Below are 10681 nucleotides of genomic sequence, written 5' to 3'. Positions count from 1 at the left end.
CCCCACGTGTTCACCGTCTGATAAGGAGTCAAATACAACACGCGTGCCATCTGTGCCCAAACAGCCAACGTTTGCTTAGCGAATGAGATACGACATTGTCAGAAACTATTTGCAGATTTGATCCAAGGGCACAGCGGTTCTGTTTCTGCCTGCAAACAGAAATCTTCCCTTTACAATCAAGTGGTATTTCTCAGTTTGGGAAATTAGTGAGTTACCTGGCCCTCAAGCACAGCCTACAGTAAAAACGTGCCTGGTGCCAAGGGGCACCTGCAAGCGATCGGCTTTTCTGGAAGGATGGTGGTGTTGTGGAGAGCAAACGCTTCTCTACAGCTGTGTCTGCAGAAGCGCTGGTCAACCCGGCGCTGCGCGGGGCGATGGAGAATGGGGCGATGGAGAATGACAGGGTGCCAGCCCTTCAGGAGGCCTGGGCAGCGCCTGCAGGTGCTGGAGAAGGGCAGGAACAGGGAATGGGCCTCACAAGAGGATGTTCTGAATTTCGTGTGATGGCAGCTCCCGTGCCGACAGAAGCCGTCCCGGAGTTGTGGGAACGGCACCGGTGCCCAGCGCGGGTGCAAAGCGCTGTAATCAGCGTCTGATTACTTGGACCCTGCATCTACCTGATGCAGTGCGCAGTGATTGCCAAGTAATGTATTCAGTCTTGACTCCCCATCAGTACTTAATCAACACTGCGAGCCTGTCTCCACGACACCCCGGGCTGTGGTGGTGGCTTTCACAACTGTGCCGCTTCCGAGCACAGGACCGGTCCTCAGGCTCAGCGCACGCAAACTGCGATGCTTCGCTGCGGTTAACACAAGTGAATCACCACAGGTCTGCGGCTCTGTGAATAAACACTGTTCTGGATTAAGCTTCAAAGCGTGCGCTGACAGCTCGGTGTCCCTTCTGCAAGCTGTAGCTCGGGGAGAGGTGATGTTGGTGGACTATTTACATGAGAATTTGTTCGACGAAGCCTCAACGGGTATTTTAAGGGCTGTAAGGAAAGCAATCGTTCTCCAGTAACAACAGAGGTGATGTCATGATTCAATCACTGATTGTTTTTTATTAGATAGTATCCTAATTAAGAATTGTGAATAGATTAAAAAGACTCTTACCTGGTTCTCCTCTGATTACTCTGCTAAATTCCTTTCTTTTCCAACTTCCTATACTAATTCTCCTATCTGCAGTTAAAATTTTTCTGTCTGCTAAAAATAATGAGATGAGGGGCTAATCTCAGAAGGAAATTTTTCTCCCAAGTGAAAACAAGGGGTTTGGTTTAAAAATGGGCACGTTCATTTTGCAGCAAACTCGGAAGTCATTCCTCAAGTTTTCCTTGAACTGGGTATGCTAAGAGCCAGGAGTAAATACCATAAAGCCACTGACACCCTTGGGTGGAAGCTGTGGTGTTTTACGCTGTGATCTGTGGGGCCAGGGGCCAACTCCTCAGTGCACCTGAACACCCAACCTGACCCCAATTTGAAACGCTCCTCTCACTGCCGCAGTGAAGCCAGAAAGGCTGTGGTTATCTGCACCAGTGGAGGTTCTGGCCCACTTATCTTTGTTTCATTGTGTTTAAAAAAATATCTAAATGAAGCTATGGAAACACTCGGTGCAAATTCTACAGTGGGATCTGGATCAAAATCTCAGGCGTCGTTTGTTTTTGGGTAAACAATGGCGTGTAGCTGCACCTGGAATCCAAAATAGCAGCTCTGTTTTTGAAAGCAGACAACTGCTTTATTCTGTACATTGCCGTATAAAGAAAAAGCACATTGGAGTTGGAAATGTTCGGCTGTGCAAATCTGCACTGAGATACTGGGGTTCTCTCCTCAAGACTCGGTGTTTTTCCTGATTTCATTTATATTACCGTATGTAACTGCATACAGCAGCTGAGTGATAAAAAGACTGTTTATTTAAAAATATGAATTCAAGTGGAGATGGCTCATTTAGTATGCAGGTTGGCTTATTAAAGAGCATATATGAAAATTAGGGCTTCTGGCCACGGGGCCTAGCACAGAAACACATTCGTGGATCTGTGTTATGGGGTGATAATGGGTGGCTATTAAGCCATGTCATCACTGTTAATTAAGAAAGAAATAGATAATAAAGGGTCTGTAGCAGGCTTCATCTGAATTGTTACCTCAAATTTGTATCCCAAAATGTTTTCAAGGGCTGGAGCTACCCTTTCAGCTGCACAAAGCAATCTGCAAGGCTAACAAGTAAATACGGTATGCCTCAATGTGCTTTTTGTCAAGTCCCAAAGAGTAAAAGACTTATTCATGCGCTTAAGCATCCAACAAGTTCCTTTTTAAAGCCTGCTAGATTTTCAGGATGCACCGGAATCGGTGGTGTAAATCCTTTAGGATTAGGGCTGGACTAAGATGTCAGAGCCTTCCTGAGGTCAGGAGAGCCGAGTGTGGCTGTCGGCTGGGAAGTTGTCCATCTTTTTCTGAAGGGAGAGGACCTGAAGGTGGGACAAGCGTGCAGTGCGTAACGGGGCTGGGTTTGGTGTCTGGAGCTAAAGCTCTCATCGGTGTGAACTGCTGCACCTCTTGCTGTGCAGCTGGTGCTGACGGGCAGGACCTCACAGGCTTTATGGGCCAATGCGCCCCAAAGGGCAGAGCCTGGCAGGGATAAGGGAGGGGAAGGATGAGCAGGATGCGACCTACACCATGTTTGGGAAGGAAGAAATGAGAGGTACCAAATCTTTTCTTCAGTACCTTTTCTGCAGCCCTCCCCACGCCCTCTGTGCAGGTGAAGTCGGTTCAGATAATCCTGTAATCAGATAAACCTGGTTTGCTGATGGTTTTCTCACAAGCTTCATCAAGCACAGACGCCTGGACTGCGGCTCTGGACAGGCTCTGGTGCTCAGCAGAGGTGGACAGTGCCTTCCATCCTGCCGCTCGCTGTCCGAGTCCTGTTCAAATGTCTTGCTGATCTGGTACCTCTCACTTGGGGTCTTTCTCCTGTCCTTGGTCCCTGGTTACAGCTCCTGGCCCACGTGTGGGGGCTGTGTGGGGACCTGCTCCCCCGAGGGCCCCACGGCCGCGTTTCGGGTGCTGCCAGCCCACATCCACCCTCTGGCTGCGCAATTCCCCACGAGCCACGGCCACCGAGACCTCACCCGAGGTCAGCTCTGGCTTGAATGTGACACAGAAATGGTATCGATTTCTCGTGGTCGATACTCGTCCCCTAGAGTGGCTTTTCTGTGCGCCGCATTCAGTGGCAGCGCTCGGGTGGCTTTCCCTCCCGCCTTCCCCGCTCCACAACGCTTGGACCAGATGCATCACTGGGTATTTACTCTGATGAGTTTTGCCCTTTAGAAACTCATTTACAAATTCAAAGCTCTAAGGCACTAATCTCTGCCATTCCCTTAGTAGATTAAAATTTAAAATAACAAAAAAAGAAGAAAGGATGCGAAATGAGAACTGTTCTTACTTTCTTGGAGCAAAATTCAGAGCACATCTCCACCGTCAAATTGGGCTGTATCAAAGAGGCTGGAAAGGTGTCTGTTAAATTTTCTGGAGCTCTAAAACATCCTCGATAGATAACACTCCTCCCTGCAGGGATATGAAATAGGTTTCTCTTGAGAAAACAATGTCCGTAGTATCCTGCCTCTTTCACAAAGAACAACATTAGGTTCAGAAGCTAAAAATAATGAAATAAATTTTATATTCTGAATGCTGTAGAAATAAGAGAAACCATGATATACACTAGAAAAACGTGTTGCAAATCCTGTGGTATTGAGAGCACGCACCTTTGGCTTTGTACTAACCACGGAAAGTAGGGCTGCAGCAAAGACTTTAAATTAAATTCCACCAGTGGAGGGCATTGCTATTGTTTGCAAGCCCCAGTTTTCTTTTGAAGACTCTGCTTTTCCCCGGAAGACCTAAAAGCCCTGATAAAAATCTACAAAGCTTCCCATGATCTGCAGCAGCAAAGGAGAGGAATTTGACTGAGTCCTGGAAGCCCCCCTGGAGACCCCCAGTCCTGCACATCCGCTCGGCTGCTGAGCGCTGCTCTCCTCTTCCGCTCCTTTTCGGGGCGAGGGGTTTGCTGCAGCCCGGGGCTGTGGTAAGCTGTGAGGAGAAGAGCCCTGCTCAGGGCCTTCCCCTCAGCCTCTGATCGCGCCTGCTCCTCTGTGAATGCCACAGAGCTCGGCAGCACTGCTCCATTCTTGCATCGCTGGCACTGAGGTCAGGATTTGGCCCACTACTTGTTGCAGGCAGCAATACCGTTCTCCCTCCTGCTCAAGTCAGAAATGTCCCGACAGAACCAAAGGAAAACCCAAAGCTGTCACAGAAACTCGCTGCGCGAGGCGAGGCGTTTGCACTGGTGAACCAATGGTCGTGGAGAAAACAACAGTGTGGGGCTGGTTAGGAAAAGAGACAACTCTGCATGTTGTATGATTCTGCTACTCTTGGGATTTTGTGGGCTTTATAAAGGTGGTAAATTCCTTTACTTCATTACCAGCTCCGTTGACAGAATTTGCCTAGCACGACTCAACAGGGAGGAGAGTGGATTTGGGAATGGATTTAGGTCTTCTGACTCCTGGTCCGCACCCGCTGGCTACCTGAAACGGGACCGGCCAGCACTGGTGTGGGAGATGTGCGGGCTGACGGGAGAGGTGCAGTGCAGCGTAAGAGGAGAAATTTGGTTCTGCATGAATTTCCTGGCAGAGGGGCCCAGATTCTCCAGCATGAGCCAGCAGCAATCCAGGGACAAGCTGCTTGAATATGGTTCTAATAACTGTTCAACCCAGTCACTAGAAGCAAAGCTAGACCTCTGGGATCAGGCGGGAGATGTGAAAATAAAATAACTCGATGAAGCTGGGGGGAAGCAGGAGTTTCCCTCGGACAAGATCTCTGCAGGCACAGCCCCAAAAGATAAAGGAACGGAAGCTTTTTGGCCTCTCAGGATGCTCTTGAAAGACTTCCTACTGAATCTCACATTAATATTTAACTCCTGAAGCAAAACGTTGATGAACATGTTTGGAGTTGTCTCAGCGGGTCGGGACGAAGGCTCGAACTGCCCCTGCCGGCACTGGGAGACCCCAGTGTGGGGCTCGCTCTGCTGTGCGTAAGGAGAAGCCTCAAGCCAGGTCTGCTCTGTGGCGTGGTGTAAATCACCGACGCCGCTCCCGTTTCAGAGTTACTTTCCAATGCACTCGTTCATCATGATTAATACTTCTGTTCGCCCCTCAGCAGCTTGTGTCAGTGGGATTCTTCAAACAGTCAAATATCAGGTGTTACTAAGGGCAAACAAAACACAAATCTAGCTCCAGGCTAGACTAATTTGATGAATAATTCGTTAATACTTAAGAAAAAAATAAATGCCGCCTTTTCCTGTGAAATATGTATATATATTTTATGCTGAAGATTAAACAGTGATGCATGTCCCGGGAAACCTGCCAATGTGCCTGTCAGCCTGACACCAGCAATTTAAGTCTGTGTACCGTTGATATATAATTTATATGTAGCTGGGTAGATTATTGTACAAACCTTGACTTGTCTTTAAGAAGAAATGAAGTGCCATCAATACTGGCACAACCTAAGGTCTTGGTGCTTCTTCTCAGCAAATAACAGCCGTTAAGGTCTTGTGAGCTTGCCAAAAGTAAAGACTGCTCAGCTGTTTCGATATTTTATGTGCTTTGCATTGGCCCAAAGCTTTATCCGCTGTATCTCCTGTGGTGGCTAATTGAATGACAAGTAGAGTAAGTGTGGCCATCTAAAGATGAAGCCATGATCCCAACCACTGCTGGAACAGGAGTCCTTGGAAGAGCAAAACTGCTCATCCCTCAGGAGGGAGGTGGGAATTGGGCTGCCCTTGTGCTGGCCTCTACTCATTCTCTGTCTGTGCTCACACAGCCCTTGTTTGGCTCGGGATTATTTGAGCGTGGGGTGGCACTGATATGGGTGCTTTTCTGCCCTTCTGCTTCCAGGGTTGTTGCTTAAACACATGGGGGTTTGTCCCTCCACGATGCATGTGAAAAGGAGCGGGTTTTCCTCCACTGAAATTCAGCTGCTGTTGCAGTCGCTCTGCACTGCGTTTTGTCCCTTCCCTGGTGACACTAACGCTCTGTGTGGCAGCCCAAGGCAGCCGTGGCAGCCACGTCTCGCTGCTCCGAGGCAGTGAGCAGCTCTGCCATTTCAGGGAGGGAGCCGGAGACCGGACCAGCAGCAAATGGACACCGTGCCCTGCGGGCACCTTCATCCTTTGCTGCTTCAAACTCTGGTGACAAATGGAGAGAGACGAGCGGTGGGGACAGACCATGCACTCTGCTTGCCCCTGGCATCTCCCCCTTCACTTACGCTGTCTGGCTGCGGCCCGCAGCTCCTCCACGCTGTAGACCGAGAGCCGGCCGACGCCGCCGCACACCGAGCCCTTCTCGCCCTTGCACTCGCTGTTGCACTCCTCGGGCCTCACGGCGGTCGCAGGGAGCGTGTTCCCGCAGTAGCACTCTGCGCCGTACGCCAGGCCTGCGTAGGTGTAAGCCCTGTGGGAGCAAGACCAGGCCCTGTCGGTACTGACACCCCGCCTGTTCCCCACTTTATACACCTAACGAAGGAGGAGCCCATCCCCGTGTGCAGCGGACGCTTCTGCCGCCCTGCCCAGAGACACAGCCAGCCCGGGTCTACACCCTGCTGTGGTGGTGACTGGAGCCGCTCCTGATGACCAGCAGCTCCCAGGCTGCGCTGGGCACGGCCCCGCTCCCTGCAGCAGGGGCACTGGTTGGTTCATAGGTTTTTTAGAACATTGTAGATCAAAGATTCGGGCTAGAGGACAACATCTAACAAAGATTATCTAACAAAACAGTAATTTTTGACCAGGAGAATAGAAAATATATTGTAAGTGGCCATGCTATAATAAAGAGGATAGGCAGCAGTGAAATAGGCTACTTAAAGTGAGGTAGCAGAGCAGAGCTACGCCAGCATACGCTGTATGTTTGACACATGTATGCTTTTCCCATTTCAAATCCAGTTCCGCTTATTGTCAGAAAGAACTTGCAGTGAAAAAGCAGCACTCACCTCTCGGCGCATGCTTCCTGACAGTGCGACACCGTCATTTTCCTTAGGTCATAAAACACAGCTCCCTTCAGCGTCCTCTCCCTGGAGTCATCGCTGAAGCATCCCACGTAGGTGCCTGTGTGCACACAAGACCAGGGTCAGGCAGGAGGAAAAGTGCCCGGCATTGCCCCGGCGCCAGGAGCTGCCAGCAGGGCTGTGTGTGCCCGAGTCACAGCCTGTGGGGTCCTGCCCGCCCCAGGGACCGGCCCACTGCCCCCAGCCCTGTTGGGCTGCTGAGGGGTAACGCAGGTGTCTGGTGGAAATGAAGGGAAACTGGGCTTCCTCTGCCCGGGCTGCTGCCGTCAGCGCCGGCCTTTGCCGACCCAGAGCCTGCGGCCGCCTGCTCAGCTCCCTCCCTTCAGTAGCAACACGGGGTGAATTTCTGAAGTAAAGGAGAAGGTAGGCTTAAAAATGGTACAAACCTGGAGAAATCTTGCTGGATTTCTCCCAAGTTTTCTTGAAAATCTCTAGCTGATAATGAGATGGTGCAAGAGAAATATTAAGAAAATCAATTTTCTTTGGGTATGTAGAGTTATATTAAAGCTATAATGGAAAGATAACTTTGGTCTTAACTAGGCAGCACTGTCTTGCTATCGCACTCAACTATCTCGTTCTCCCTGGTGCAAATGAATCTTCTAAAATACGTCTTGCTTTACTTAGCATATGAAAGATAAATATTTCTTTTAGACTGCATCCTACGTTAAGCCTTTTGTTGTCGTGAGCAAAATACTGTAAAAATCCAGCCCATTTTTTAATATATGATGGGAAGGGTGATGTGGAGTCCCACTGTTGTACAGCAATTGTGTGTACATAACTACATTTTGTCATTAAAATAGGAAGGAAAAAAGGAAATTTGATTTTAGAAGTAGCAGTATTGAGTTGATAATACAAAGAAATTAAATCATGTGAGCTGTGGACAGGAAGAGAATTTCTGATGAAAAATGAAACTAAAAAGTATTATATTAACAATAAAATAACCACAAGAAAGTTTAGGCTACTCTAACAGAGATTTTGGAGCTAGGAATAATAAATCAAACATTTAAATACTACAAACGCAACAGTAGGTTCAAAGACCTGCGCAGTGGTAATCTGCAGACATGCAATCAGAAGATTCTCAAGCTGTGACCACGCACCCCCCGTGCGCTTTTGCTGAGGTGGGAGTTGCACCCTGCATGGAGCACCCTGAGCCCCTCCTGCCCAAATCCCAGCCTCTGCTGAGCATCTGCAGCTTGCAAAGGAGTGAAAAAAGTAATACTTGTGAATATAAAATACTGGTTTATGATGTATGGGTACAAAGGTGGTGGCCTGGAGAATTTCTGTGATTCTCTTCTGCAACTGTCCATGAAGAGCTTATTAAAGGGTTTATTAAAGCCAGTGTCAGCAGAAGAGCTGTTTGCTGGAGGTGAAGATGCGTTCTCCCACAGAGATCCGGGATGGGAACAGGGATGGGGCCAGGGCCCCTCCCCAAAGCCCTGCGCCAGGCCTGGTCACTGGGCACGGGGTGGAGGAGCTGGAGCCTCGCGTTTCGTGATGGCCATGGGGCTGTTGGTGGGTGCTGAGCACTCGGCTGGGCGCTGGGGCAAGGCAGCAAATGCAGGGGTTCTCTGGGAGACGCCTGTGCTTTGCAGCCGCTTTTCTCTACCCCAAAACCTCTGGTGAGGGCTGCTGGGAGGCGCCTGTGGAGCACCCTGGAAGCTCAGCGGTGCTGGAGGTGACTCCAGCGGCTGTGGTTTGCCTGACTCACGCTGTGACTCATCTCCCGCACTCCATCACTATCATCCCCTTGTTCCCATTTCTGACAATTCACTCAGTAGGAGTCACGAGGTGGCACCCATTTTGTGGGATTTTTGCAGAAGGTGCCCCTTTGTTTGGGTAAATGTATTCAACAAACTAAAGAGCAGTTTAGTAATGTGGTGTCTAGTCATCCAGATCCTGTTCCCTTTGCATTATCAGTGAAACGTCTTCAAGAACAGCTCGTTCTTCTAAAAGGCAATGGATCAAAGATCGCACAGTCCTGAGATGATGCTGCAGCAGGGGAGCACAGTCAGACACCAGCCCAAATCCTGGTGCTCTCTGTGTCGGGCTCCTGAAGGGAGCTTCTCTGCTCCCTGGGCCTCCAGAGGTGTCTGCAGAGCTGGGGCTGCATGGCGCAGCTCAGCCGAGGAAGGGCCCTGGGCTGGGGACACCCAGCTCCGTGCACCCCCTGGAGCACGCGAGGGCCTGGCGAGGAGGGGGCTCCTGGCTGACCTTCCCTTTGCACTGAAAACCTGCAGTTCTGTACCCTGCGCTCTGGCCGCTGATGGACTGCACCCACGCAGCGTGCGATTCCCCTGGCGTTCCCCTTGGCCTGCTGGAAATCCCCAGCAAACTCGCCAAACATCAGGAGTTTGTCCCCGACCCAGCAGTTCTCGTTTCACCGTGGTGCTGGTTTGGCGCTGGTAAGGGATGATGGGCTGCGTGGCCCACACCGCGTCCCCCTGAGCACAGCGCGTTGGCAGAAACAGACACAGAGGGCAGGTCAGGACAGCAAATGTGATGGCAACAGCAGAATTCAATATATGCTAGAAAGCTTCGGCAGCAAGGAGGCACTTCTAGATTTAAGATATTGTGTGGTTTTGGATAGTTAATTTAATAAAACCCACTTTTAAATTGTTCCCTGTTCTGAGAAAGAAAATCAATTAAACAGTGTTCATCTCTGCCTGCTTGAAGAGAAAATAATTTAAATTAGGGAAGCATATTTCACTGTCTGGGCTTCCATTCAATCAATTTTTGGAGTAAGTTACAGCTCAGCAGACCAGGGATATCTGGATCGTATTTTGGCGCCTGTACACACTTAAAAGCCGGGAGGAAGGCGTTTCTGCAGGCAGGCTGTGGTGCTCGCCCGCCTCTGCCTGGGGCAGTTTATGTGGTGAGGGGGTCCTCGCCCGCCTCTGCCTGGGGCAGTTTATGTGCATGCCAGAAATCAGGGCAGGGGATGTCCCTTACCTTTGTGCTCGGTGGTGAGCTTCATCGCCTTGAGCCCCGCTGTCTGCATGGGCTCCTGGTCACTGATGAACCTGTGAAACCACCTCCTCCTCAGCTGCCGGAGCTCCGCGTTGCGGGACACGAGCCACCGCGGGCTGTGCGGCTGCTCCGGGGCCAGCTCCTGCAGCGCGTCCGTGCCCACCAGCGGCCGGGGCCCGGGCCGGGGGCTTTGCTATCCCGACCCCGGCCATCGCGTCTGGCACCAGCAGGGCCTGGTTGGTGGAGGTCCCTCGCGAGCCTTGCTGGATCACCAAGCGGGTGCGCTGCAGCAGCAGGAGGCTGCCAGCCATCAGGTACGCTGCTGTGAGGAAGAAGAGCAGGAACTGGGTCCGACGCAGAAACTTCTGTAGCCTGAAGAAAGCTCTGGCCATGCCCTTACTGGAACCGGACCCCTCACGCCTCCCGACGGGCCCCTCGATCTCCACCAGGCCAGGCGCTGGTTCCCCCCATCAGTTCAGCCCATCACTTCGGCGCCTCCTCCTGATGAAAAGCCTTCTCCTGGGTCAGGGGCAGCCGCCAGCCTCAGGCACCCGCCCGGCCCCAGGGCTCCACGCACGCCCGGGGCGATGCCATCGTCCTGCTCTGCCGAGCCGCTGGCA

The 10681-nt window shown here is 51.1% G+C and overlaps 1 protein-coding gene across 1 annotated transcript in view; it reads right to left on the bottom strand.

Moving 5' to 3' along the window:
- The window catches only part of WSCD1 (WSC domain containing 1), a 15305-nt gene extending 4852 nt beyond the window's left edge, over window positions 1-10453 (bottom strand). Inside the window, 5 exon segments of the mRNA XM_010184501.1 lie at window positions 3430-3551; window positions 6303-6487; window positions 7020-7134; window positions 10044-10246; window positions 10248-10453. Of these exon segments, the coding sequence (XP_010182803.1) occupies window positions 3430-3551; window positions 6303-6487; window positions 7020-7134; window positions 10044-10246; window positions 10248-10453 (831 nt within the window).
- Window positions 10454-10681: the final 228 nt, after the last annotated feature.

The sequence above is a fragment of the Mesitornis unicolor genome, unplaced genomic scaffold (assembly GCF_000695765.1).
Source record: "Mesitornis unicolor isolate BGI_N332 unplaced genomic scaffold, ASM69576v1 scaffold1660, whole genome shotgun sequence".
NCBI lineage: Eukaryota > Metazoa > Chordata > Aves > Mesitornithiformes > Mesitornithidae > Mesitornis > Mesitornis unicolor.
Note: the sequence above shows the minus strand (reverse complement) of the source record. Positions and strands in the feature narration are given on the sequence as shown.